This window comes from Pristis pectinata, chromosome 1 (genome assembly GCF_009764475.1).
Source record: "Pristis pectinata isolate sPriPec2 chromosome 1, sPriPec2.1.pri, whole genome shotgun sequence".
In the NCBI taxonomy this organism is placed as follows: domain Eukaryota; kingdom Metazoa; phylum Chordata; class Chondrichthyes; order Rhinopristiformes; family Pristidae; genus Pristis; species Pristis pectinata.
In genome coordinates this window covers 71,829,536-71,857,056 of record NC_067405.1, presented here as the reverse complement: position 1 = coordinate 71,857,056, position 27,521 = coordinate 71,829,536, and the positions used below count along the sequence as shown (strand labels likewise).

Sequence of the window (27,521 nt, the reverse complement as noted above, 5' to 3'; positions counted from 1 at the left end):
TACATCAGAATTAATTATGCCTGGCACAATATGTTATGTGATGAAACTTCCCAAACCAAGTTGGCTACCCTATTGGTCTGTAGTGCTAAATGTGCCATATAGTTACATGTCATATCAGCATGTTGCACCCTGCTTCTGAGATTGATTCAATTGACTCCAAGGGAATCAACTTCAGAGGCAGACCACTGATATCACTATGGAGGTGCACTGATCATGGATGAATCTTTCTAATAAGCACCTTATAGCTGTCTTATGTTACTAATACTGTAACTTCAGATCTTAACCACTGTTTCTATTTTCAGTTGGACAGAAAATGCTGTTACTGGAAATTGATTTCCAAGACCCCCTGGAAGTGCAAGGCATGTGTGCCATTGATTCCCCCACTGTTGCATGCAGGGATGTAATCATACCCATAAGGGCCTGACATTTATCTCTGCCACATTTTTGAGTCAGAGGACCCCTCTCTATTTTGCTGGACTCTCCTTGCTTCCCTCCTCCACTGCCGTAACCATTCACACCCTCCCTGATCCAGTCCTTTGTTTGTCTCACTCTCACCTCCCTTCCCTCGTCCCTTCATTCTGTTCGTCACCAGGGCCCAGTCTGCAGGTTGGGTGTGTTGGCTTCCTTATCAGGTAAAACCTACTTGGTTGGTGAAAGAACTTATTTATAAATTTATAAAGAAGTCTTGCACTGGTCTACACCCCCATCACCGTAAGGGTCTCCCTTCTTGCTATTCCATCAAGACTCTCCCGACTTATAAATGCACTAGGATCCTCCCACCTGCAGATCTCTCCACCCCACCAGCTTACTCCAACTAATGACAGACATACTCTATCCACCCAGCTCAGCTCCTAACCTGGATAGAATTACTCACACTGCACGGCCCCGATCACAAAGAGGTGCCTCCAGTTTAGCTCCAATTCTGGGCAGAGCAGTACTCCTTTCCAGTCCCATTGCCTTGGTTCTTCTCTGATCACGTTTAATCCCTTCCCCAATCTCAATCGTGGATAGAACTCCCCACCCCACCTTGTTCCTTGGTGCACTCCCTCACACTCTTCCCCATCCACTTTAGAGAAGGAGCCAATGATTCTGTGCACTCAACTGTCCCCTACTCTGTGGACCTGGCTTCAGTTGATACACAGGGCTCAGGGACAAGATGATGTTGTTCAATCATATACTAAAGTCAACACAGTAATTTATTCCAGCAGCTTTATTAGGAACTTCAATGCACAAAAAAATTATTAAAAAAAAGTCAAAGAGCGTACAATCTCTAATTAGCAAATGAGGCACTTGTGGTTGAGCCAGGAATCTTACTGACTCATCCAATATTAAGGTTGGATAGGTGTCACACTACGGAGGGTAATCCACCTCATAGTACAGTACTGATTGTGTCAAACTCCTTGGTGATCTGTGTGCTGGGAAGGGACTTCAGGTACTCAAGGTGGCGCCTGGCATCTTCCTGATTCTGGCGCACGTAGTACACAATGTAGGAGATGACCATGGTGAACCAGCCGAACATGGTGATGAACATGGCGATGTCAGTCGTCTTCTGGTGAATGTTGCAGAAGTTGATACCTGAATCGAGGATCTGGGCAAGTGGCTTTCCCGTGTACTCCTCCTGCACGGAGGACTGGCAGATGAAGTCGTTGACCGTCTCTGGATCAAGGGTCAAATCCTTGATGACTTGCTGCAGCGTACATTCACATCGCCATGGGTTGTTGGACAGACGGACCTTTGCTTTAATTTTACCAAAGACCTCCTTTGGTACACTCTGAATCTGATTGCTTGAGAGGTCAAGCATCTTGAGGCTCTTGGGGATTCCTTTAAATGCTCCAATATCTATTGACTCAATGGCATTTTTGGATAAATCCAGCTCCTTGAGTAGGTTTAAGTCCTTGAAGGCATTGTTGGGTATTTTGGTTATCCTGTTGGAGTTGAGATGTAAGAACACAGTATCAGCAGGGAGGTCTTTGGGTATTTCTTTCAGGTTCTTGCCAGTGCAGCGTACAAACTTGCCATTGTTGTCAAAACACTGGCAGCTTCTAGGACATGAGGTGGTGGCTGCTTGGAGCAAAGAGAACAGCAGCAGGAGACCAGCCAAGGCCATAGACTGTGCAATCTTGAGCTGGAGCCATGGCATGCCCGTCAGCAACATGTTTAGGGTATCCCTGAACCATCCATTAAAGTAGCTCGTCCATTCCGACAGGAGCCGGCGTACCCCAAAGGCCGGCTTCAAACTCCAGAAGAAACCCTGCGGAAAGTAATGGGATGGTGAAAACCAAGGGCATGCTGACATTGAATGGCAAGCATAGAAACAGATAATTTAGTGAAAAAAACAAACTGCTGGAGGAACTCAGCAGCTTTAGGCAGCATCTGTGGAAAGAAAGCCGACAGTTGGTGTTTCGGGTCAAGACCCTGTGTTAAGTCCAGATGAAGGATCATTTAATCAAATGGTTTATGGTGATGCTCATCCACCACATGTGATTCTCCCCCTTCTCCCCATGCAACATGACCCTCCTTTCATCCCTCCCTTGAGCGTTTATTATCTTTCCTCATGGCCTCCCTATGCCGTTCACCTCCATCACCTCCACCACTCCGTGTGGTAGCACGGCTCATATTCTCAAAGCACTAAGTTTCTGCTAAATCCCGTATTTGATTTATTAATGATTAACTTGTAGTTATATTTTGAACATTTCTCTCTACCCACAATCCCCTGACAAACCACTTTCTACGCACCCATCTCATCAAACCACTTTGTAACTTTGAAAACCCTATCAGGTCATCACTCAGAGTTTCTGTAGAAACGAGTGGTTCAGCCTTTCCCAATAATTAGAACTCATTAATTCTAGGACCAATGACACCAACTTGCATTTATAAAGTACCTTCAACATCTTCGGATGCTTCATAGGAGCACTATCAAATACACTTTATCACATAGCCACATAGATAGATATTAGATTAGAGAGGTGGCTTTTAAAGAGTGCCATAGGAGAAGAGGGAGAGAAGCAGAAAAGGCGGACAAAGTGAACTATAGAGCTTGTAAGTTCCTGTAATCATCATTGTTAATCTTATTTGCAACTGCTCCAGCATCTGTTGCCAGCTTGGTCCCATTTATCCATGTATTACCAGGTCACTCATTGTGGGAGCTGGATAATGGAAGAGCAAACAGGAGCGGTCACCTTCAGACTAAAGATGAGGTCCCTCAGTAGCTAGAATGAATCAACCTCATTACTGCCTGAGAACTTACATGGTGTCCCTACCAATGGCACTGGATGTACCTTGAATTCTCAGAGCAGGATCATGCCTGAAACAGACGTGACCTGCAATGGCTCGTTTTCACAACGGGTCGGAAATAGTGACAGATAACCTCGTTGTTATTTTCTGCACTACAATCTACAGAGCATGAGAGGCCATAAAGACTGGGCCCACAGTCAATCATTCCACTTATCTCAATATTTCTTTTTAGTTAAAGCCATGTCTCCCTCACTTTGGCTCCCAGATACTTCTGCCTTCCACAATTCTTTTAAAATCCATGATATCCACCACCTGGAAGAACCAGGGCAACAGGCACATGGAAACACCACCACCTCTCAGTTCCCCTCCAGGTTACATACAACTGCGCATCCCTTCCTGATGAACTTAACACATTCTATGCACGTTTGGAACAAAAGGGAAGTGGATTGTTGCCATCCACCCTGACAGCCACCAACACAGCTGAACCTGTGATCACAGTGGAGGACGTAAGATCGGTCTTCCGGGGAGTGAATACAAGGAAAACACCTGGCCCAGATGGTGTCCTGGGCCGTGTGCTCAGATCTCGTGCTGATCAGCTGGCAGAAGTATTTGCGGACATATTCAACCTCTCCCTGCTTCAATCTCAGGTTCCCTCCTGTTTTAAGAAGACCACTATCATCCCAGTACCAAAGAAAAGCAAGGTAACATGCCTCAATGACTACCAACCAGTGGCTCTGACATCCACCATCATGAAGTGCTTTGAGAGGTTGGTCATGGCTCACATCAACTCCAGCCTACCTGACAACCTGGACCCATTGCAATTCGCCTATTGCCAAAACAGGTCTACAGCGGATGCCATCTCCCTGGTTCTACACTCAGCTGTGGAGCATCTGGACAGTAAAGACACCTACGTTAGACTATTGTTTATTGACTACAGCTCTGCTTCCAATACAATAATCTCAAGCAAGCTTGTCACCAAACTCCGAGCCCTAGGACTCAACACCTCCCTCTGTAACTGGATCCTTGACTTTCTAACAAACAGACCGCAATCAGTGAGGATAGCCAGCAATACCTCTGGCATGATTATTCTCAACGCTGGTGCCCCACAAGGCTGCGTCCTCAGCCCTCTACTCTACTCCCTATACACTCATGACTGTGTGGCCAGATTCTGCTCTAACTCCATCTACAAGTTTGCAGATGATACCATCGTTGTAGGCCGTATCTCAAACAGTGATGAGTCGGAGTACAGGAAGGAGATAGAGAGCTTAGTGGAATGGTGTCATGACAACAACCTTTCCCTCAATGTCAACAAAACAAAAGAGCTGGTCATTGACTTCAGGAAAGGGGGTGGTGTACATGCACCTGTCTACATCAATGGTGCTGAGGTCGAGAGGGTTGAGAGCTTCAAGTTCCTGGGAGTGAACATCACCAACGGCCTGTCCTGGTCAAATCACGTAGATGCCATGGCCAAGAAAGCTCACCAGAGCCTCTGCTTCCTCAGGAGGCTAAAGAAATTTGGTTTATCCCCTTTGACTTCCACCAACTTTCACCGATGCACCATAGAAAGCATCCTATCTGGATGTATCACAGCTTGGTACGGTAACTGCTCTGCCCAGGACCGCAAGAAACTGCAGAGAGTTGTGGACACAGCCCAGCACATCACGGACACCAGCCTCCCCTCCTTGGACTCTGCCTTTACCTCTCGCTGTCTTGGTGAAGCAGCCAGCATAATCAAAGACCCCACCCACCTGGGACATTCTCTCTTCTCTCCTCTTCCATCGGGTAGAAGTTACAAGTGCCTGAGGGCACGTACCACCAGACTTAAGGACGGCTTCTACCCCACTGTGATAAGACTATTGAACAGTTCCTTTATACAATGAGATGGACTCTGACCTCACGATCTACCTTGTTGTGATCTTGCACCTTATTGCGCTGCACTTTCTCTGTAGCTGTGACACTTTGCTCTGTACTGTTACCGTTTTTACCTGTACTATATCAATGCACTTTGTACTAACTCAATGTAATTGCACTGTGTAATGAATTGACCTGTACGATCAGTTTGTAAGACAAGCTTTTCACTGCACCTCGGTACAAGTGACAATAATAAACCAATACCAATACAGTACCAATGTGGACACATAAATGCTATTCCTTGTATGGAATTTGCATATTCTCCCTGTAACTGCATTGGTTTCCCCCACATCCCAAAGATCAGCAAGTCAGTAGATTAATTGGCCTCTGTAAATTGCCCCTAGAGTGTACGTGAGTGGTAGAATCTAGGAGGAGTTGATGGGAATATGGGGGGAATAAAATGGGATCAGTGTAGGTTTAGTGCAAATGGGTGTTTCATGGTCAACATGATCTTGTTGGGCTGAAGGCCCTGTTTCCATGCTGTATCACTGTATGTCACTGATCCCTGGTACAATTCTAGTAGGCCTCTTCTACAACCCCTCTAAGTCTTGACATCCTTGACAAAGTACGGTACCCAGCATTTGGCACGAACTCCAACCCAATCAGTGAATTATAAAGGTTTTGTATAATTCTTCCTTTCGTACTCTGGCTTAATCCCAGGACCCTCCACATGTTTTGCTAATAAGTTTCCTAACTTGACCCACCTGAAACTCTTAACACTATTTAGGACAAAACAGCCTGCTTGATTGGCACTTCACTGACCACGCTAAACATTCATTCCTCCACCACCAGATCACCATGGCTGCACTGTGTGCCATCGACAAAATGCACAGCAGTTTCTCGCCTAGGGTAAACTAACAGGATGTGGAGGCTTGGGAGAGGGTTCAGAAGAGGTTCACCAAAATGTTGCCTCGATTGGAGAGTATTAGCTATGAGGAAAGATTGGACAAACTTGGATTGTTTTCTCAGGAGTGTCAGAGGCTGATGGGCAGCCTGACAGAAGTATATAAAATTATAAGAGGCATAGACAGGGTTGATAGAGTTTTTTTCCCAGGGTGGAAATGTCAAATGCTAAATTGGTAATTGGTTTATTATTGTCACATGTACTGAGGTACAGTGAAAAACTTGTTTTGCATACCATTCATACAGATCAATTCATTACAACAGTCCATTGAGGTAGTACAAGGTAAAAACAATAACAGAATGCAGAATAAAGTGTTACAGTTGCAGAGAAAGTGCAGTGCAGGTAGACAATAAGGTGCAAGGTCTTAACGAGGTAAATTGTGAGGTGAAGAGTCTATTTTATCGTACTAGGGAACCATTCAATAGTCTTATAACAGTGGGATAGAAGCTGTTCTTGAGCCTGGTGGTACGTGCCCTCAGGCTTTTGTATCTTCTCCCCAATGGGAGGGAGGAGAAGAGAGAATGTCCAGGCTGGGTGGGGTCTTTGATTATGTTGGCTGCTTTACCAAGGCAGTAGAAGTGTAGACAGAGTCCGTGGAGGGGAGGCTGGTTTCCATGATGTGCTGAGCTGTGTCCACAACTCTCTGCAGTTTCTTGTGGTCACGAGCAGAGCAGTTGCCAAACCAAGCTGTGATGCATCTGGATAGGATGCTTTCAGTGGTGCATTGATAAAAAATGGTGAGGGTCAAAAGGGACATGCCAAATTTCTTTAGCCTCTGGAGGAAGTAGAGGCACTGGTGAGCTTTCTTGGCCGTGGTGTCAATGAAGGCAATAGGTTTAAGGTGAAAGGCAGAAAATTTAAAGGACATGTGTGAGGGTTTCTTTTTCACAGAGAGTGGTAGGTACCTGGAATGCATTGCCACGGTAGATTGTAGAAAATGATACAATAGCAATGCTTAAAAGGTACTTAGACAGACACATGAATAGGCAGGGACGGGAGTCTCGGAACCATGTGTAGGCAGATGGATTAGTTAGATTGGCACATTATGGTCAGCACAGACAAAGTAGGCCAAAGGGCCTGTTACGGCGCTGCACTGTTCCATGTTCTGTCCCACACCTTGTACACCCACAAACTCTGAAACTAAGAAGGACAATGGATTCCGGTACAGGGGAACACAACCTTCTGCAGAGTCCCCTCCAAGTCGTGCACCATCCTGATTTGGAAGTATATCGTCAGTCCTTTGTTTTCACTGGGTCTGATTCCTTGAACCCATCCCAGGAGCACTGTAGAAGTACACTCATCCTGATGGACTGCAGCAGTTCAAAGGGGCTTGCCACCACCTTCTCAAGGACCACTGGGGATGGTCAATAAATGCTGGCCTTGCCAATGACACCTAGATTCTGAAAAATGATTAATTAAAAAAAAGTCTTCCCTGTGTCATTTTGACAGTTTGTCTACATTTTCCTGAAATCTGTTACTACTTGTTCACTACATTTCACACTTTGGCTCATCTGAAAATTTTGAAATTATGACATGGGTCTGATATATTTTGCAGACCCATGTTCAGGTTACAAAATATATCAAAACAGCAATGACCCCGAAACCAACCACTGGGGAATAGTTCTTACGCTTCTTGCCAATCTAAAAAAAACATTCATTGCTACCACTGTTTTCTGTCTCTCAGCCAACTTCACATCCACACACTTTAATCGCATCGGAATCAATTTTATTTACAAGTCTCTTGTGTGGTACTATGGCAAATGCTTTTTAACAGTCTACGTACAACAGTAACTCTCACCCCAGATGAATGCAGCTATTGCAAAAGTCAGAAGATACAGCACTTGTGAATTAATTTGTAATGATATAATCATAGAACGCAGAACATAGAACAGAACAGCACAGGAACAGGCCCTTCGGCCCACCATACCTGCATCAACCATGATGCCAAATTAAACTAATCCCATCTGCCTGCACACGGTCCATACCCTCTATTCCCTGCCACCTTTGTTCATGTGTCTGTCTAAAATTCTTCTTAAATGTTGCTATCACATCTTCTTCCACCATGTGCCCTGCCAGTGCATTCCAGGCACCTACCACTCTCTGTGTAAAAAAACTTGCCACACAAATCTCCTTTAAACTTTCCCCCTTTCACCTTAAACCTAGTATTTGATATTTCCACCCTGGGAAAAAGACACTGACTACCAACTCTAACTATGCCTCTCATGATTCTATATACTTTTATCAGGTTGCCCTCATCTCCTGAGAAAACAATCCAAGTTTGTCCAATCTCTCCTTATAGCTAATACTGTCTAATCAAGTTCAATTTCAAATTTATCATCATAGGCATATACACACAGGGTATAAATGCCATGAAAATTAGCTTTAAAATTATCTAATCCGGGCAACATCCTTGTGGACCTCTTCTGCACCCTCTCCAAAGCCTCCTCATCCTTCCTGTAGTGTGGTGAACAGAACTGCACGCAATACTCCAAATGTGGCCTATCCAAAGTTTTAAACAGCTGCAATATGATTTGCCAACTTTCATACTCAGCGCCCCAACTGATGTATGCAAGCATGCCATACACCTTCTTTACCAACCTATCTGCTTGTGTTGTTACTTTCAGGGAGCTATGGACTTGCACCCCAAGATCCCTCTGTGTATCAGTACTCCAGGAGTCCTGCCATCTCCAAATTTACTAATTAGACCACTTACATTTTAATTTCATTACATAATTTTACATATATATATATATATATTAATATATATAAACACCAGAGGTCCCAGCACTGATCCTTGCAGAACACCATTGGTCAGACCTCAGCCAGTAAAACACTCCTCTACCACTACACTCTTATCTTCTATGACCAAGTTTGGATCCAAATTACCAACTTACCATGGATTTCATGTGACTTCTGGACCAGACTACTATGAGGGACCTTGTCAAATGCCTTACTAAAGTCCATGCAGACAACATGCACTGCCCTACCCTCATCAATCATCTTTGACACTTCTTCAAAAAACTCTATCAAATTTGTCAGGCAGGACCTCCTAGCATCAAGCCTTGCTGACTATCTCTAATAAGTCCATGCTTTTCCAAATGAGAGTAAATCCTGTCTCTAAGAATCTTCTCCAATAATTTCCCTACCACTGATGTAAGGCTCATACATCAATAATATCCTGGTTTGTCCCTGTTGCCCTTCTTAAATACAGGAACAACATTGGCTATTCTCTAGTCTTCTGGCCCTTCGTCCACGGATAAAGAAGATCTTATTCAAGGTCCCAGCAATTTTCTCCCTTGCTTCCCTCAGTATCTTGCGATAGATCCCATCAGGTCCTGGGGACTCATTCAACTTAATGTTTTTCAAGACAGCCAACACCTCTTCCTTCTTAATATCAACATGCATTAGAATATCAAAATACCCCTCCCTAATCTCACCATCATCCATGTCCTTCTCCTTTATGAATACTGATGTGAAGTACTCATTAAGGACCTCACCCACTTCCTCTATGCATAAGTTCCCTCCTTTGTCCTTGAGTCAACCCTTAGCTGCCCTTTAGCTCCAAAAATATGTAAAAAAATGTCTTGAGATTCTCCTTAATCCTACTTGCCGAGGACATTTCATTGCCCTTTTTAATCCTCGTAACTTCTTGTTTCAGTTCTTTCCTGCTTTTTTTTAAAACAATCCCCCTAACATAGTAAATCCAGACACTTCACGGGAACGTGATCAAATAAACATTAACATCATGTCAAAAAGTAGGATATTATGAAGGATGAGGTAGGTTTTGTGGACATCAAATGAAGAGAACAAGGTAGAGACAGATTTCCGGAACTTGGGAACAAAATATTTCCTTCCTCTTGCCATTTTAATGCTGTCCAAGTTAAATTAGCAAAGCGGATGAAGCAAGGCAAGCAGCAAGTTACCCAGTGTTGATTCAATCATGTAATTCTTATCATCCAATAAAAGAAAGCTCAAGAGATTTATGAACGTCAGTGGGACAGTTAGATCTAATTACTGATTCAAAATGACTGCAAGGTATTTCTTGTTCTTGCTCGGTAGCAGGGTTTAAAATAAAATGTTTTGGCTGAAAATTGTGCCTCCCTCACTTCCCTGCAGAAATTTTCCCTGCCTTGGTGTTATGCTATAAATGTTCTGCTCCCAGAAATGTTCTGCTCCCAGAAATGTTCTCACCTATTGCAGTAGCCATGCTTTGTTGAATAAGGGAGGCTTTCATCTTTTGAACCAGGCAGATTTTACATCCACAAACAAGGGTTAAGTATAGTTTTTAGAGATTGGAGGCTTCTAGGCTAGGTTCGACTTCAAGCCTTAGATATAATGGACATTACTCTAAATTAAGCAGACTAATCACCCGTTACACTCAATGGGAATGCTGATCCTTTGGAGACAATGATCCAATCCTGGAGTATAGCACCAACAATAACAACTCATATTTTAAGATTTATTTATGAGATGTTGTCACAGTGATTGAAGCAAGATTTATTTTAGCACGGCTGACATCATGCATGCACATAATGACATCATCAATGTGCCCTACCCAACAGAAAGTAGGGCAATAACGTCGGACTTTTCACCTTCCATTTTAATTCCCAGTGAATCATGGAAAAACCCTGAAACAAATTTGCAAGGAGTCGTGAATTAACAGGTCCCCACTGGAACGTATGTTGCCAGTTCTGACAAAGGGTCAACTTGAAACATTAACTCTGTTTCTCTTCCCATAGATGCGTCCTGACTTTCTGAGAATTTCCGGCGTTTTCTGTTTTTTTTATTTTAGATATCCAGCATCTGCTATTATTTTGATTTTCAATATGTTGCTGTCTGCATTTGCCTACCTGAGTTCTTAAGGCTCTGCATATTTCATTTGTCATTAAGGGATTGCACAGTACGTGTTGCAGTGATACACAGCAGGGATACAGGCTGCAAGCTCTGTAGAGATGAGCTCGTTCCTTGCAGTGATTGGGGTTAGTTAGGACTCAAGTGCTGCCAATGATTCCTGGAGGAATAAGAGGGCAAGCATGTGGCTGTGCACAATGAACACAGGTGTCCCCTGCATTTTTCCTCCTCTCAATAGCAGTCTTTTCTGCCAATGGAGAGGGTTCTTTACAGCTCGGACTCACTTCCCATTCTTTCTGGTAGCAAAGATGTAACGGTTGCATTTGTTGCAGACCGCTGCTGTTGGGAGTCAAGTCGAGTTTATTGTCACGTGCACAAGTACGGTGAGGTACAGGTACAATGAAAAACTTCCTTGCAACATCACAGGCATGTAGATTCAGACAACACTCAAGACATAAATTATACACAAGTTATACCATACAGTGAAGAAAAATACTGGGCAAAACGAAACATTAGTGCAAAGGAAAAACAGAAATCAGAGACAATCAGGGGACTATACTGTTTATGTTTTAAGATGGCACACTGATGACTATTTAAAGTAAGTTTTTCCAATATATTTTGGGGCAGAGTCTCCAGACTGGTCATTAGCACTAAGTGCAATGCTTGTTTAATAAATACATTAGGTGTGAATTACAATTTTAGGCATTAGTGTTCAGGCGCCTGACCCAGTCTGATCAATGGTGACCCACCATAAACTCACAAGATGTTGATGCAGGCCGACTTAGACAATGGTTGTGCCATTGAATGCCAGGGGAATATAGTTAGACTTCTTCATTGGAACTGGCACTTTTGAGGTGCAAACATTACATGCCATGTTACATGCCACCTACCAGCCCATGCCCAGGTCTTGTGACCGCAGTCGTGGCCTGCTTTTGTTGCAAAATGGAATTAAATAATGCACAATTGAGAACCATCTCTGTTTCTGACTAAATGATGGAAGGAAGATCATTAATAAAGTAGCTGAAAGTGATTGGGTCTACAATGCCCCCCTAGGAGTTCCTGCAGTGGGGCCCAAATTGGCCTCAAACAACCACAACCTTATTCCTCTGTGTAAGCTATGGCATCAGCTGCTGGAGACTTCCACTTGATTCCCAATGACTTCAGCTTCACCGGGGTCCTTGCCTTAATGCCACAAACAGTCACCATCACTTAGCTTCTGGAATTCTGCTCTTTTATTCATGTTTGGATCAAGGTTGTAATGGAGTCTAGTGCCAAGTGGTCCTGGTTTAAAGCAAATGAACATTAGCAAGCAGGCTAATGAGGAGGAGTTTGATAGCATTGTCAATGGAATCTTTCATCACTTTGCTGATGATTGAGGGTAGACTGATTGGATGGCAATTGGCTGGATAGGAATTATCTTGCCTTTTGTGGACAGACCATACCCGGGCAACTTTATATTTTGTTCAGTGGTTGTCTGCATTGTAACTGTACTGGAACAACTCGACTAGAAACGCATCTCCTTCTGGAGCACCAGTCTTCAGCACTACAGCCAGAATGAAGTGTGGTGCCATAATCCTTGCTACACCTGTGCCATGATCCTTGCTATATCTGGTTCATAATAACATAATGAATAAATCAGAGTGGCTAAAAATTGGCTCAATAATAGCAGGAATGTCAGGACGAGGCAGAAATGGATCATCCACTTGATGCTGCTCCTGGCTACACATTCTATATGCTTCATTGGTCCACAGGTTTGGTGACAAAAGATTGAATTATGTGCGGGGGCTGTTCACCATTGACCAGAAACTCAACTGGACCAACCACATAGGTACCATGTCTGCAAAAGCAGGACAGAGGCTGGATATCCTGCAGTGACTGACTCACCTCCTGACACTCAAAGGCTTTCCGATCTACAGCGCTCAGGGTCAGGAACATTATGGAATACTGACCACTTGGCTGGATGATTACAATGCCAAAAACACTCAAGAAGCTTGACACCATTGGGATAGAGCAGCACTCTCGTTTGGGACCCCACGAACCACCCTAAATATTTGTTTCCTCCGTCACTGTCACACAATGAGTGCTAGGTGCAAAATGCATTTCAGTTACTTACCAGGTTGCTCCGAAAGCACCTCTACCACCAACCAGGGCAGGGGCAACAGGGAGGTGGAGATGGGAACACCACTCCCTGCAGGTTCACTTCTACCCTGACATGGATTGCCGTTCCTTCATTGTCACTGGGTCTATATCCTATAATTCTCCATTGAATAGCACTGCAGAAATACCTTTATTAGACGAACTGCAGGTGTTCAAGAAAGTTGCTCACCAGCACTTCCTCAAGGATATGTTTGGGACAGGCAATAAATGCTAGTCTTTCCAGTGGTGACCACGCTCCATGAAAAGAATAAAAAGAGCATCCTTTAGACTTGAAGTTTTAATTTAATACCTTATTTGCTGTAAGCAGGGTGGTGAAACAAACTGAACACCTCACCAAGTTACATCAGCAAGAACCCAAAATTATCCAGGCACAGTTTAGTGCGGAAGATGCATATCTGCAAGGAGTGAAGACTTCCCAACTTCAATTAACAACGATGCTTGCAGACCACAAAGAAATAAGACTCTGTTGCCGTCAATCTGAGATGATATTCAAATCTAACTCACTGATATTTTTGAACTCACTTCACGTTCATTGCAGTTAATTAGAATTTATAGCAGAGAAACAGGTTCCAGTCAATGTTTATGCTCCACACAAGACTCCTTCCCTTCTTATCTAATCAACATAATCTTTTATTCATTTCTCCTTCATTTATTTAACTAGCATTCCCTTAAAAGCATTTATGTTAATTGTCTGAACTACTCTGTGTGGTAGCGATTTCTATCTTCTAATTATTGCTTAGGTAAATAAATTCCTCCCAAATTCCTTATTGGTGACTATCAGGTTTGCGGTCAGAGCTTTGGCTTTCCAATAATTGTGACAATCAGAAAAAATGAAAAGTATTTTGGCACGGTGTGGTACATAGGAACAAGTGCAAGCCATCCAGCCTATCTCTGGTCTTTTGACGACCATGTTAGAATCCCTAAGTATGTCTTTTGCTGCCTATACTTCCAAAAAAGCTTCTCAATTGATTCTGTCTAGGGCAGTAGTTTATAGGTTTATAGAGATGCATTATCTTCTAGATATAACTGATCATGTTATGGGCTCATGAAGGAGAATGTGACTAAACAATGTGACTACACATATACAGTTACATAAAATGTACATCACAGGTGTGTGATATTCAGCTTAATTGATCTAAATTAGTGTTTAATTGCCATACAAGTTCACTGTTCTATTTCACCATGTCCTTCTATATGCTGATCACTCCAGTACTTATTTAACTTCCTCTTAAATGCATTTAGACAAATTACCTCTATTATTCCATATCGGCAATGTTCCACATTCTCACCATGATCTAAGAGATTTTTCCTGAATTATTTATTGGATATATTAATAAGCATCATGCATTCATGGCTCCTTGTTTAGAACTCCACCGCAAGTCAATACATTACCTATTCAATCAGTCATTACATCATTTTAAAGATCTCTGCAATAGCTCATTGCTCAGCATCATAGAGATTCCCAGTCTGAGGTCTCCTCTACATTCGAGAAACCAAATGCAGATTGGATGATCGCTTTGCAGGGCGCTTGTGTTCAGTCTGCAGATTGACTCTGAGCTTCTAGTTGCCTGCCACTTTAATTCTCCCTCTCACTCTGATCTATCTGTGGCCTCCTGCACTGTTAAAACAAAGCCCAACGTTAGCTTGAGGAACAACACTTCATCTTCCATCTCAGCATGTTGCAGCCTTCCAGACTCCTACTTTGGGTAACCCATTCTTTCTTTCTGTCAGCAGTGTCAATGATTGGTTTGATGACACAAGAGACTGAAGATCAGAACTGGCCACTTCGGCCTGTCAATCGTCTGTGATTTTTGGCTCTGCTTTTCTCTTTCTATTGGTATAGTCTGGCCTGCTGGGCATATCCCACAGCCTTGCTGTTATCAAAATATACCACAGACAAAGAAGCATAATCTGCCTCTAAATGCCACATCTGGTCTCATCCTATCTGAGATATTCTCTTTTTTCTACCTATCCCTCCCTCGCCTTCTCTGCTATGAAAAAGTTACTTGTTTTCTCTCTTTTCCAGTTCAGACAAAGGGTCTTGGACCTGAAATGTTAGCTCTGTTTCTATTTCCACAGATGCTGCCTGACATGCTGAGTGTTTATAATATTTTCTGTTTTTATTTCAGATTTTCAGCATCTGCAGGTTTTGTTTTGATTTTTTTTTCGAAGAGCTCCTATCTGTACATACGCCATTGTTAATGTTGAAAATATCCTGAGTTGACTTGGGAGGTGGGGGAGAAACTGATGGAGAAGGTGGTTTGGAGAGGCAAGAAGAAGCATAGTTTCAAAGATAAGAAGGTTTTCGAAAGATTGTAACTTGGAAAAATTTTCAGAAGGAATTCCAGAGTATATGCCACAAACCCTAATTTGTACAGGATCGCAAGAGGCTGCAGAGGGTTGTAGGCTCAGCCAGTGCCATCACTGCCTGCCCACCATCAATGACATCTTCAAGGGGTAGTGCCTCAAGAAGGCAGCATCCATCACTAAGGACCCTCACCACCCGGGACATCTTCTCATTACTACCACTGGGGAGGAGGTACAGGAGCCTGAAGACCCACACTGAGTGATTCAGAAACAGCTTCTTCCCCTCCACCGGCAGAATTCTGAATGGTCCATGAACCTTTGAACACTACCTCGTTATTCCTTTTGTTTGCACTATTTATTTATTTTTGTAATTTATAGTAATTTTATGCCTTTGCATTGTACTGCTGCTGCAAAACAACAATTTTACCTCATCTAAGTCAGTGATAATAAATCTTGGCATTGCTCTAGCCGTGTACTGAGGGACCCTAATCCAGGTATGACATTTAATGACTAAATTTTGGAACTCCACTAACCTATTTACAGAAGGCCCTTTAATATCAGCCTCCAGTGTCAACGATTGCTCTGGAGACACAACAGACAAAGTGCTGGAATCTGGAGAAAAAACACACTGCTGGATGCAGGATCTCAGCCAGAGATGTTAACCAACCCTTTGCCTCCATGGATGCTGATTGACCCACTGAGTTTCTCCAGAAGTTTGTTTTTTGCTTCAGTGATTAGTCTGTCAGATCAATGTGTGGTGTAGACCTTCAATCCAGCCAGGGACCTTCCTGCCATGTGTAACTCACAAGCGCCTGGAGAGGTGTGTTTGATGGCATCGTTATTCAGAGATTAGGCAGGAGCGTTGGGGGTCTTGTATGTACTTCATCTCTGAAAGGTAAATGTCCACCTGAGTTCTGAAGGAATTGGATGCATCTCCACAATTCCAACATAGAATGGTTACAGCACAGGAGGCCATTCAGCCCATTATGTCTGTGTTGACTCTCTACCAGAGCAACTCTCAAGTTCCACCCACCGACTCTTTCTCAATAATTTAAAAATATTATTGACCATCTCAATGCTATTTCAGTACCTATCTTTTATTCATTTGCTCATGGGATGTGGATATCACTGGCAACATCCGCATTTATTGTCCAATCATAATTGCTCCTGAACTGAGGAGGCAGTTAAGTTAACCACATTGGAAGGTCTGGAGCTATGTGTAAGTCACATTCAGTAAGAATGCCAGATTTCCTTCTCTGAAGACATTAGTGAATCAGGTAAGATTAACTTTATTATCAATAATTCCAGATCTGAATTTAAATATCCTAGTTATCATGGTGGGATTTGAGCTGATTAAGATTCAATGGTCCTGAACTCTGACTACTAGCCAAGTAACTCAACCACCACACTGCCATACCTTGGCTCACTAGCTGTCACTCAGGAGACTACTTTGGAGCACACAATCATGCTGACATTCCCAGTATGGATGTGAGTGACAGCTGAACTGTTGGTGATGTAGACTTTAGATGAGACTTCAAACTAAGTCCCCTTCTGCTCTTTTAGGTTGAAATTAAAAGATCATTATTTTGAAGAAGAGTAGTGAATTCCCTCAAGTGTTCTGATCAATATTTATTCCTCAGCCAGTACCATTGTAAAAACAGCACATCATTTTGACCATTTTCACATTACTGCTTGCAGGACCTTACTGTGTCCAAATTGCTAGTTCCTAATATTACAACTGGGACTATTCTTCAAAAGGTATTTCATGGCTATAAATTGCTTTGGGATATTTTGTGGTTATGAAAGGTGCTACATAAATGGAAATTATTTCTAAACGTTACTCTCGAATTCATTGTGAAAATCAAATAATGGCGCTTGCTAGAAATCTGAAATTTAAAAAAATCAAACGTTGGAAACAGCAGATCAAGAAACAATTATTCTGGCACCGTGAATGTAACATTGTCTCTTTAATTGAATATGGAAAGCTGTTACACTCCATGTTGAAATTTCCAGTGAGATCAAGTTCAGTTGTTATGTTCTCCACAGCCAAATAGCTTACAGTTGATGCCTTGGCAGATACAAAAAGGCAGATTGGTGGAGCCAAGGTATAGACCAGCCATGATCTAACCAAATGCTGGAACAAGTGGCAGGATTCTGAATGGTGTGTTGTTCCTGTGACTGCTATTGGAGCTTTTACAGCACAACATGCATCAGTGCCTTCAAGAAAAGAGGCAAATATTTTTTTAATGTTTGGATGCCAACAAATTTTATAAGTCTTGTCGTTAGCCTCTCATTTTTGGTAGTTTTATTTTATGGAAGCAAAACCTCTAGCACTTAAAACAAAAGATAATTCAACATGTGAGAGCAGTGAGTTTTAAATGACAATCTTTGTTGGCAGATATTAGCAGGAGTGCAAAGAGTATATTAAAGGCAGATTCTAAACCACTTTTCTTCACAGGAACTGAATGAATGCCAATTTACACCGAGGCACAGGCAGTTGCTTAGCAATCTTATAATAACCCATTCCCTGGCACTAAGATTAGCAATCCGAGGTTGTTTAATGTGCTAATGCTAACTTGTAATACAGGAATAAAAGTCACAGTTCGTCATGCAGACTACACTGCATAACGTATGTCAGAAAATGACACTCAACAGGATACCAGGCTTATTTTATCCAGTTCTACATGGGAGTACTAAGCACAATGCTGATTTTAACTTTTGTTAAGTCCTCTGGACCTACTGCAGCAAATTTAATTTCAAAATTTGATTTACTCAGAACCAAAATGCCATAGGTGATGGAAATCTGATTTAAAAAACAGAAAAAAAGGAATTGCTAAGCATCTGTGGAAAGAGAAGATAACTTACTATCTCAATTTAACGACCTTCTGTCATTTCTGATGAAAGGTTAATGATCTGTATGTCAACCTACAGATGCTGCCCAACCTGCTGAGCATTTCCAATATTTTACTTTCTTGAATTATTGAGAATAAGAGATCCTTTGCCCTGCATTGCATTTCTATTGCAGACTTTGTTTTTTTTTATTCCCTTGCTTGCAGACTGAGCGTTTTGAGAAGAGATCAGAGTCAGCTAGAACCCTATGAATGCTCTCTGCAGTACAGATCGAGAAATGTCTCCAGGGTACATCAACATTGTCAACAGGAAAAGGAGCATGGAGAACAGGAAGAAAATGTGCTTTTGAACTACAGTTATTCTTATAATGTGGAAAACGCAGCTAATAATCTCTGCAGCAAGTTCCTACAACGACAATATGATACTACAGAAGCAAAATATTGAGGCTGCAGGAAATCTTAAATAAAAGCCAAAAACACTGGGATTTCTCAGCATGTCAGGCAGCATCTGTGGAGAGAAAATCTGTTAATATTTCAGTTCTAATGAAACTTGTTGGTCTTCCAGTATAACAAGATCTCCGTGATGGAATGCTGTTGCCTGGCATATTCCAGGCTGCAGGAGTGCATACAAAGGGATTCACTAAAGATCAGTACAGCCATTGCAAAGGCATTGTGTGGAAGGACTGCTGTTTAAGGGCCTGTTGCCACGAGATGCTGAGGGACTAGGTTCTTTTGGTATATTGTCCAAAGAGGCCACATGAGTGGCATTGGTGCTTTGTATATTGAATGTAAAAACTTGATGACACTATAAATGTACAGACCTGACAACACTTTGAGTGTACAGACTGGACAACACTATAAATGTAAAGAAAGCCATGCAATGTCTCTGTATTTCTTGTATATTTTTTGTGAATAAAGTTTATTTAAAAAATTTTAAGAAATGAAAGGTCATTGATCTGAAGTGTTATCTATGTTATTTTCTCCTTGCAAATCTGATTGAGCTGTCAAGCAATATGATAATGGCCAGTTAATCGCTTTTTTAGTTGCAATGATTTTGAGATAAATGTTGGCATGGAGATGAAAGGCAGTTCCTTATCCTCTTCACTTAAGAGAAGAACTGAATGGGTGCCCATTTGTAGAGGCACAGCTTGATGCTTAGCAATCTAATTCCCTGGAACTGGATTTAGTACATTTATGTGAAATTCTTCCTCTGCTACTTTAATCTACTTTTATGCCAGTTTATTATAACAGAAAAAGAAGAAGAGAATTTCATGGCATCCTATTTAACATAAAAAGACTAGCACTGGAATAAGGATAATCTCAACCTTACGCACTGTGGCAATGGCTGAATTGAACTCCTCTTTTACTTTAAGGCTGATTTTGTCCATCTCAAATTTTAAAAACTATGTCCTTAAATCCCTTCAAGGTTAAATACTTTCTATCTATTCTATCAAATCCTTTAAACACTTCAATTAGATCACCTTTCGATCTACTACACTCAAGGGAATCAAAACCTGCTTAATGCAATGTACCTTCATAATTTATCTCAAGGGGCTCCGAGTTTCAAGGGGCTCTGATGATTTTGGTCAGACACCTGTGCCCAATGGTGGCATCACTTTGGAAACATGTCGATATGAACTTGCAGACCCTGAAGTCCTAGGAGGAAAATGCTATTTTATGTTATCAAACTTTTCTCTTTCATATGCCAGTCGCTTTCAGAACTTTTCCACCTTTCAATCTGAAGTACTTTGAATGATCTCTTGCAGTGCTCATGAACTCCTGCCTTCTGCTACCTCATTCCTGATGCAATGTCTGTGCTCATGTTGTCATGTACATTCCCTTGTGGTGCAGAAGGGAAGGGGGGAAGAAGAGCAGAACGGTAGTGATAGGAGATTCAATCGTAAGGGGGGGCAGACAGGAGATTCTGTGGACGTGAAAGAGACTCCCGGATGGTATATTGCCTCCCTGGTGCCAGGGTCAGGGACGTCTCAGATCAGGTCCACAGCATTCTGAAGGGGGAGGGTGAACAGCCAGAGATTGTGGTACATATTGGTACCAATGACATAGGTAGGAAAAGAGATGAGGTCCTGAAGAGGGAATAAAAGGACCAAGGTAGGAAGCTGAAAAGTAGGACCTCAAGGGTAGTAATCTCTGGATTGCTGCCTGTGCCATGCGCCAGTGAGAGTAAGAATAGGTTGATTTGGCAGATGAATGCGTGGCTGAGAAATTGGTGCAGAGGTCAGGGTTTCAGATTTGTTGATCATTGGGATCTCTTCTGGGGAAGGTACGACCTGTACTAAAAGGATGGGTTGGGGACCAATATTCTTGCAGGCAGGTTTGCTAGAACTGTTCGGGAGGGTTTAAGCTAGTTCAGCAGGGGCATGGGAACCAGAGTGATAGGTCAGAGGTTGGTGCATTTAGTGTACAAGTGGATGAAACACGTAGAAAGACTGAGGAAGGATAGGCAGTTGAAAGGGCAAAATTGCAGTCAGCTGGATGGGCTGAAGTGTGTCTGCTTTAATGTGAGAAGTATCAGGAACAAAGCTGATGAACTTAGTGCGTGGGCAAGTACATGGAACTATGACGTGGTGGCCATTACAGAGACTTGGTTGTCGCAAGGGCAGGAACAGCTGCTGGATATTCTGGGGTTTAGACGTTTCAAAAGGGTCAGGGATGGAGGTAAGAGAGGTGGGAGAGTGACTTTGCTGAACAGGGAAAGGGAGGACGTCCTGGAGGGATCGTCTACTGAGTCAGTGTGGGTGGAAGTCAGAAACAGGAAGGGAGTGATCACTCTATTGGGAGAATTCTACAGACCCCGCAGTAGCAGCAGAGACACTGAGGAGCAGATCGGGAGGGAGATTTTGGAGAGGTGCAAAAATAACAGGGTTGATGTCATGGGTGATTTCAACTTCCCTAATATTGATTGGCACCTCCTTAGTGTAAAGGGGATAGATGGAGCGGAGTTTGTTAGGAGTGTCCAGGAAGGATTCCTGACACAGTATGTGGACAGGCCAACTAGAGGAGAGCCATTCTGGACCTGGAACTAGGCAATAAGCCTGATCAGGTTTCAGATATCTCGGTGGGAGAGTATTTTGGAGACAGTGACCATAACTTCTTGACCTTTACCATAGCCTTGGAGAGGGATAGGAGCAGATGATATGGGAAAGTATTTAATTGGGGGAGGGGGAATTATGCTGCTATCAGGCAAGAGCTTGGGAGCGTAAACTGGAAACAGATGTTCTTGGGGAAGTGCACAACAGAAATGTGGAGGTTGTTTAGGGAGTATTTGTATGAGCTTCTGGATAGGTTTGTCCCATTGAGGCAGGGTAAGGATGGTAGAGTGAAGGAACTGTGGTTGACAAGAGACATAGAATATCTTGTCAAGAGGAAGAAAGAAGCTTATCTAAGGTTTAGAAAGCATGAATCAGACAGGGTTCTGGAGAGTTACAAGGTAGCCAGGAGCTTAAGAATGGACTTAGGAGAGTTAGAAGGGGGCATGAGAAGGCCCTGGCGAGTAGGAGTAAGGAAAACCCCAAGGCATTCTACACGTATGTGAAGAATAGGAAGATGACTATTGGAGTGAGGACCAGAGATAAAAGAAGAAACATGTGCCTGGAGTCAGAAGAGGTAGGGGAGGTTCTCAATGAATACTTTGCTTCTGTATTCACCAGTGAGAGAGACTTTGATGTTTATGAGGATGGCATACGACAGGCTGATATGCTAGGGCATCTCGACGTGAGGAAAGAGGATGTGCCGGAACTTTTGAAAAACATTAGGATAGATAAGTCACCGGGGCCGGATAGGATATATCCAAGGTTATTACAGGAAGCGAGGAAAGAGATTGCTGCGCCTTTGGCGATTATCTATGCATCCTCACTAGATAAAGGAGTAGTGCCAGATGATTGGAGGGTGGCAAATGTTGATCCTTTGTTTAAGAAAGGGAGTAGGAATAACTCTGGGAATTATAGACCAGTGAGTCTTACTCCAGTGGGGGACGAATTACTGAAGAAGATTCTTAGAGACAGGATTTATGGGCTTTTGGAGAAGCATAGGCTGATTAGGGACAGTTAGCATGACTTTGTGAGGGGCAGGTTGTGCCTCACAAGCCTGAGTGAATTCTTTGAGGATGTGACAAAGCACATTAATGAAAATAGAGCAGTGCATGTGGTGTACATGGATTTTAGTAAGGCGTTTGATAAGGTTCCTCATGGAAGGCTCATTCAGAAAGTCAGGAGGCATGGTATCCAGGGAAACTTGGCTGTGTAGATTCAGAATTGGCTCTCCCATAGAAGACAGAGGGTGGTGGTAGATGGAGCGTATTCTGCCTGGAGGTCGGTGACCAGTGATGATCTGCAGGGAACTGTTCTGGGATCCGTGCTCTTTGTGATTTTTATAAATAACTTGGATGAGGATGTGGAAGGGTGGGTTAGGAAGTTTGCTGGAGAGATGAAGGTTGGTGGTGTTGTGGATAGTGAGGATGGTTGCTGTAGGTTACAACAGGACATTGATAGGATGCAGAGCTGGGCTGAGAAGTGGCAGATGGAGTTCAACCTGGAAAAGTGTGAAGTGATACACTTTGGAAGATCGAATTTGAAGGCAGAATACACGGTTGATGGCAGGACTCTTAGCAGTGTGGAGGAACAGAGGGATCTTGGGGTCCACATCCATAGATCCCTCAAGGTTGCCGCAACAGGTTGATGGGTTTGTCAAAAAGGAGTATGGAGTGATGACCTTTATTAGTCGGGGTATTGAGTTCAAGAGCTGTGAGGTAATGTTGCAGCTCTATAAAACTCTGGTTAGACCACACTTGGAGTATTGCATTCATTTCTGGTCGCCTCATTATAGGAAGGATGTGGAAGCTTTAGAAAGGGTGCAAAGGAGATTTACCAGGATGCTGCCTGGATTGGAGAGCATGTCTTATGAGGATAGGTTGAGTGAGCTAGGGCTTTGGCTTTTCTCTTTGGAGTGAAGGAGGATGAGAGGTGACTTGATAGAGGTGTACAAGATGATAAGAGGTATAGATCGAGTGGACAGTTAGAGACTTTTTCCCAGTGTGAAAATGGCTAACAAGAGGGTGTATAATTTTAAGGTAATTGGAGGAAGATATGGGGGGTCCTTAGAGGTAATTTTTTTTTATACAGAGAGTGGAGGGTGCGTGGGCAGAGGTTGTGGAGGCAGATACGTTAGAGGCATGTAAGAGACTCTTAGATAGGCACATGAATGATAGAAAAATGGGGGGCTATGTGGGAGGGAAGGGTTAGATAGATCTTAGAGCAGGATAAAATGTCGGCACAAGGGCCTGTACTGTGCTGTAATGTTCTATGTTGGTGAGCTTGGGTAAACCCACCATTCGACTTTTCCCTCACCACTCAGACTTTCCACCAGCCCATACCCAAATTAACTTAAAGGGGGAAGAATATCAGACAGCATACTTAACAGAAGTTTGTTTCTCATAATCACTCAAATTTTGGCTGGCTGATGAAAGTTGAAAGAGCCTTCTCCCGCTCCTCCCACTGTAACAGCTCAGGGGATGTAACATGCAATATGCACTGTGAAAATAAAACAAAAAACAATCAGGAAATGCAGGCCATACAGCATCTGTGGAAGGAATAATAGAGTTAATATTTGAGGCTGATGACCTCTATAGTGATGAAAACAACTTTTCACTCAGGAGCAGCCATGATCTGGAATTCACTGCCTGTGGGAGTGGTGAAAGTGATCAAAAGGGAACTAGACAGAAACTCAAGAGAGAAAAGAAAGTGCTGTACCAGTGTAATATAAAATTATTAATTGATCTCATGTACAAACTCATATTTTTTTAACAAACATTTTAAAATAAGATAGCTTGTGGTCACTGGAGAGAACTACAGTATATTGCCTGATCTTTGGGTAAAGTGCCAGGAGTCGTCTGCACAGGGTATGCAAGAAAAGGTGTGAAATAGCAACAGGACATTAAAACCAGACAATGACATCATGGAGACAGAACAACAAGGAGAACATAGTGAGACAATGGATTGCAGTTTGATTGAACTGGTCAAGCAAAGGCATGATAGAATATCTTTGTTCTCCTTGAATGTAAGGCAGCAAGACAATCTGAAGTGAGAGGAAGGAGCTCCAATGAAGATCAAACACAAACACTCCTGAAACAGCTGTACACTTGGACAGGCCATCCAAGACTAGGTAATATCTTTTGAACCTTTAAAATGACTGTAAGCTGTAAGATTAATAAAAGTGAGTAAATTGACATGACTCTGAACTTTGATTTAATTATAGATTAAGTAACATTGTGATCCATTACACTAAAAGAAAAGATCTGAGGAATGGGCTGGACTAGATTGATCTTACAGACAGCTAACATGGCTTCCTGCTGTGCTATAACAACTCTATAATGCTATTCTATGACTACCCATTTCTTTAGTCTATAACCTTCTGAACTCTGTTTTATTCCTCATTATTGTTTGCTACATTAACTACTGGATTGAAATTAATCAATGATGTACATGTGAATTATAATTAGAAAAATGATGCAGGGTGGTGGCATTATTTTACAGTTATTATTACTGTTCTGAACTGAATTACTGTGTGTGTATCGACCTGTGTGTCTGTGAGATGTGTCCATGTGGGTGTATTTGTCAGTGTATATGTCACTATGTGTATACATATATATGTAAATATGTGTGTTGGAGGCACAATTCCAGACAGTTACACTTCACCTTCTTTCCAATTTCTGCCAGGTTTCCATTGTTTGAGAGAAACAAAGTAGGAAGCCAGCTGGACACAAGGGCTATCAATGATCTAACGACCATTCGTTGCCTGGTTACTGGCTGCAGATTTCAAAGGGAGCCTCTAGAGGGTTGGTTGCATCCCACAACCCTCCCTCCATGTTCAGTCCAGTAAACAGGACTGCTTCAGAAATAGCTAGATTTCAACACTGCACTGATACAGAGCCGTTACTGCAGATAAATCTCTTACAGTGCTTTTGCTGCAGACAGCAGCGTACAGACTCGGGAATTAGTCGCTTCCATAATAAAGCATTGATATCTCAGATCCGGAAAGAATTCAATCAAATCTTAACCAAACTCACATGCTGTTGTCACTTCTGGGATGGCTGGAATTGCAGAAGTGGAAGCATAATTTTGGGATTCACTCAGGGGGCCAATATATCGACCATACTCAGTGATATTATATGCTCACTTGGATCCAGTTTTGTCGGTTTCCCGCAGTAGGATCAGGTAAAGGATTCCAGTTGTAACCAAATATTGAGAAAAGTTTAAAGTTTCTTTCACTATGTTAGGGTATTCAAAAGTGCTTCACTGTCAGTCAATTGCTTTTTTCACAAAGCTCCTGTTGTCATGCAGAAAATTTGACATTCAAATTGTACATTCAACAACAAAGCAATGACTATACAATACAGATGAGAGATGTCAGTAAAGGAATAAATATTCGCTGAAATATGCGAAACTACTTCAAAGTGGTGCCATGGGATTTTTTTACATCATCCCAGAGTGAAAGCAGTCTCTGCTGATTTAGTTATAAGACAGCCCATTGATTACATGCGATTTTGGTTGATACAGCTATACATATTTGGTAGGTTTGCTCACTATTAAGTAACCTGTCTAAACTAGATCCAACTCCAGTTCTGACGGAAGTTTCCGATCTCTATTGATCGCAAGAGGCCTAACATTGAGTGATATTTCTGTAGCTACCAGATGACTTAACAATGGCCTTGACTCCACCTTCGATGTCCCAGTTCTCACTTTAACCAGTACTCTCTCGTGCTTTGGCTACTCCCCGGTAAACCCCTCATCTCCACGCTTTCAAGTCTAAGGGACAAAATGGCAGATAATAATGACAATGGCTTACTCAGTATTTGAATCATTCCTATCGAGGTTCCGTCACTGCCATTTATAAGGTACACCAATGACATCCAAGATGATTCAAACAAAGGTAATCTATCCCTCCCCATCCTTCTCAACCTGGTGTTACCTTTTGATATCATTGACTTGCACTACCTCTCTGCCACCAATCAAATGGATGGAACTGCACCGGCCTGCTTCACTATCACCAATGGAAAGTGAAGAATGACATGCAATAACTTCTTTTCTATGTCCATACCATTACCTCTGGGGTCAGTCCTTTGTTCCCTCATTTCCCATCCACACACGGCAATGTCATCTGAAAACACGGCTTTGGTTTCCATGCGCATGCAGATGATATCCTGCTTAACCTCACCATCATCTCTCTTGACCTCCCTACTCTCTCAATATTGTCTACGCTGCTTGTCAGAGGCCCAGCACTGACAAGAAGTTTTCTCCAATGAAGTACTGCGCAACTCAAAACCACTATCTTTGGTTCCTCATCACAAACTCTATATCTGAGCCACTGATTCCTTCCCTGTCCCTGGTAACAATATGGAACAGACAGATTATTCACAACCTTGATGCCATATCTGACCATGAGATGAGCTCTGAACTGCACATATGCATCAGGACTAAAATCAGAACTATTGCTACCTATTGCCATACAGAACCCTGACTTATCTCATCTGCTGCTGAAACCACACATCCATGCCCTTGTTACGTCCAGCCTTAAATATTCCAATGCAGCCCCGATCTAGGTTTACCCTCTGTAAGAGGGGACCCATCGAAAACTCTGCTGCACCATCCCATTCATCCACTGCTCGGCAACCAACATTGAATCCTAGTTAAGCAATGCCTCAATTTTACAATTCTTGATGAAGAGCCACTGAAACATTGTGCTGTCTCTCTCTCCCTAGATGCTACCTGACGAGTTGAGTATCCCCAACATTTCCTAGCTTTATTTCAGATTTCCAACATTCGCAGTTTTTTTTTCGCTTTTCATTTGAAGTTCTTATCCTTGTTTTCTAACCTCTTCATGGCTTTTATCCTTCCTGTCTCCCTCACCGCTCTGGGATATCCACCCTCTTCCAACTCTAGTCTTTTAGTCATCCTTACGTTTAATCTCTCCACCATTGGTAGCTGAGTTCTCAGTTTACAAGGAGCTAAACTCTGTAATTCATCCCTAAACCTCCTTCAGATGCTCTTTAAAAACCTACCTCTTCAATCAAGTTTTTGGTCATCTGAATTAATACATACATTTGTAGTTTAACATCAAATTTTGTTTGATAACTCTATGGGAAAACATCTTGGAAAGTGTTGGTGTATTGAATATATATTGTTTTTGTTGCATTATCCTGCTGGTCTCAATCCCATTTCAAATGAGAAATTTAAAAGCAATGTTTTGCCATGGGTTATAGATTCATTGAAAGACTTTAATATCAGTCTGGG

At 42.5% G+C, this 27,521-nt stretch overlaps 1 protein-coding gene across 3 annotated transcripts in view; it reads right to left on the bottom strand.

Moving 5' to 3' along the window:
* Positions 1-1,236: 1,236 nt before the first annotated feature.
* The window catches only part of lrrc3 (leucine rich repeat containing 3), a 46,721-nt gene continuing 20,436 nt past the window's right edge, over positions 1,237-27,521 (bottom strand). For 2 of the 3 annotated variants that reach the window (XM_052028930.1, XM_052028921.1), the window contains exon 2: positions 1,237-2,251. In XM_052028930.1, the coding sequence (XP_051884890.1) occupies positions 1,370-2,155 (786 nt within the window). In that variant the 5' untranslated portion in view covers positions 2,156-2,251 and the 3' untranslated portion in view covers positions 1,237-1,369. Of the gene's footprint in view, positions 2,252-23,645; positions 23,708-27,521 lie in introns of those variants that run through there. The other variant, XM_052028938.1, reaches the window with a different exon arrangement.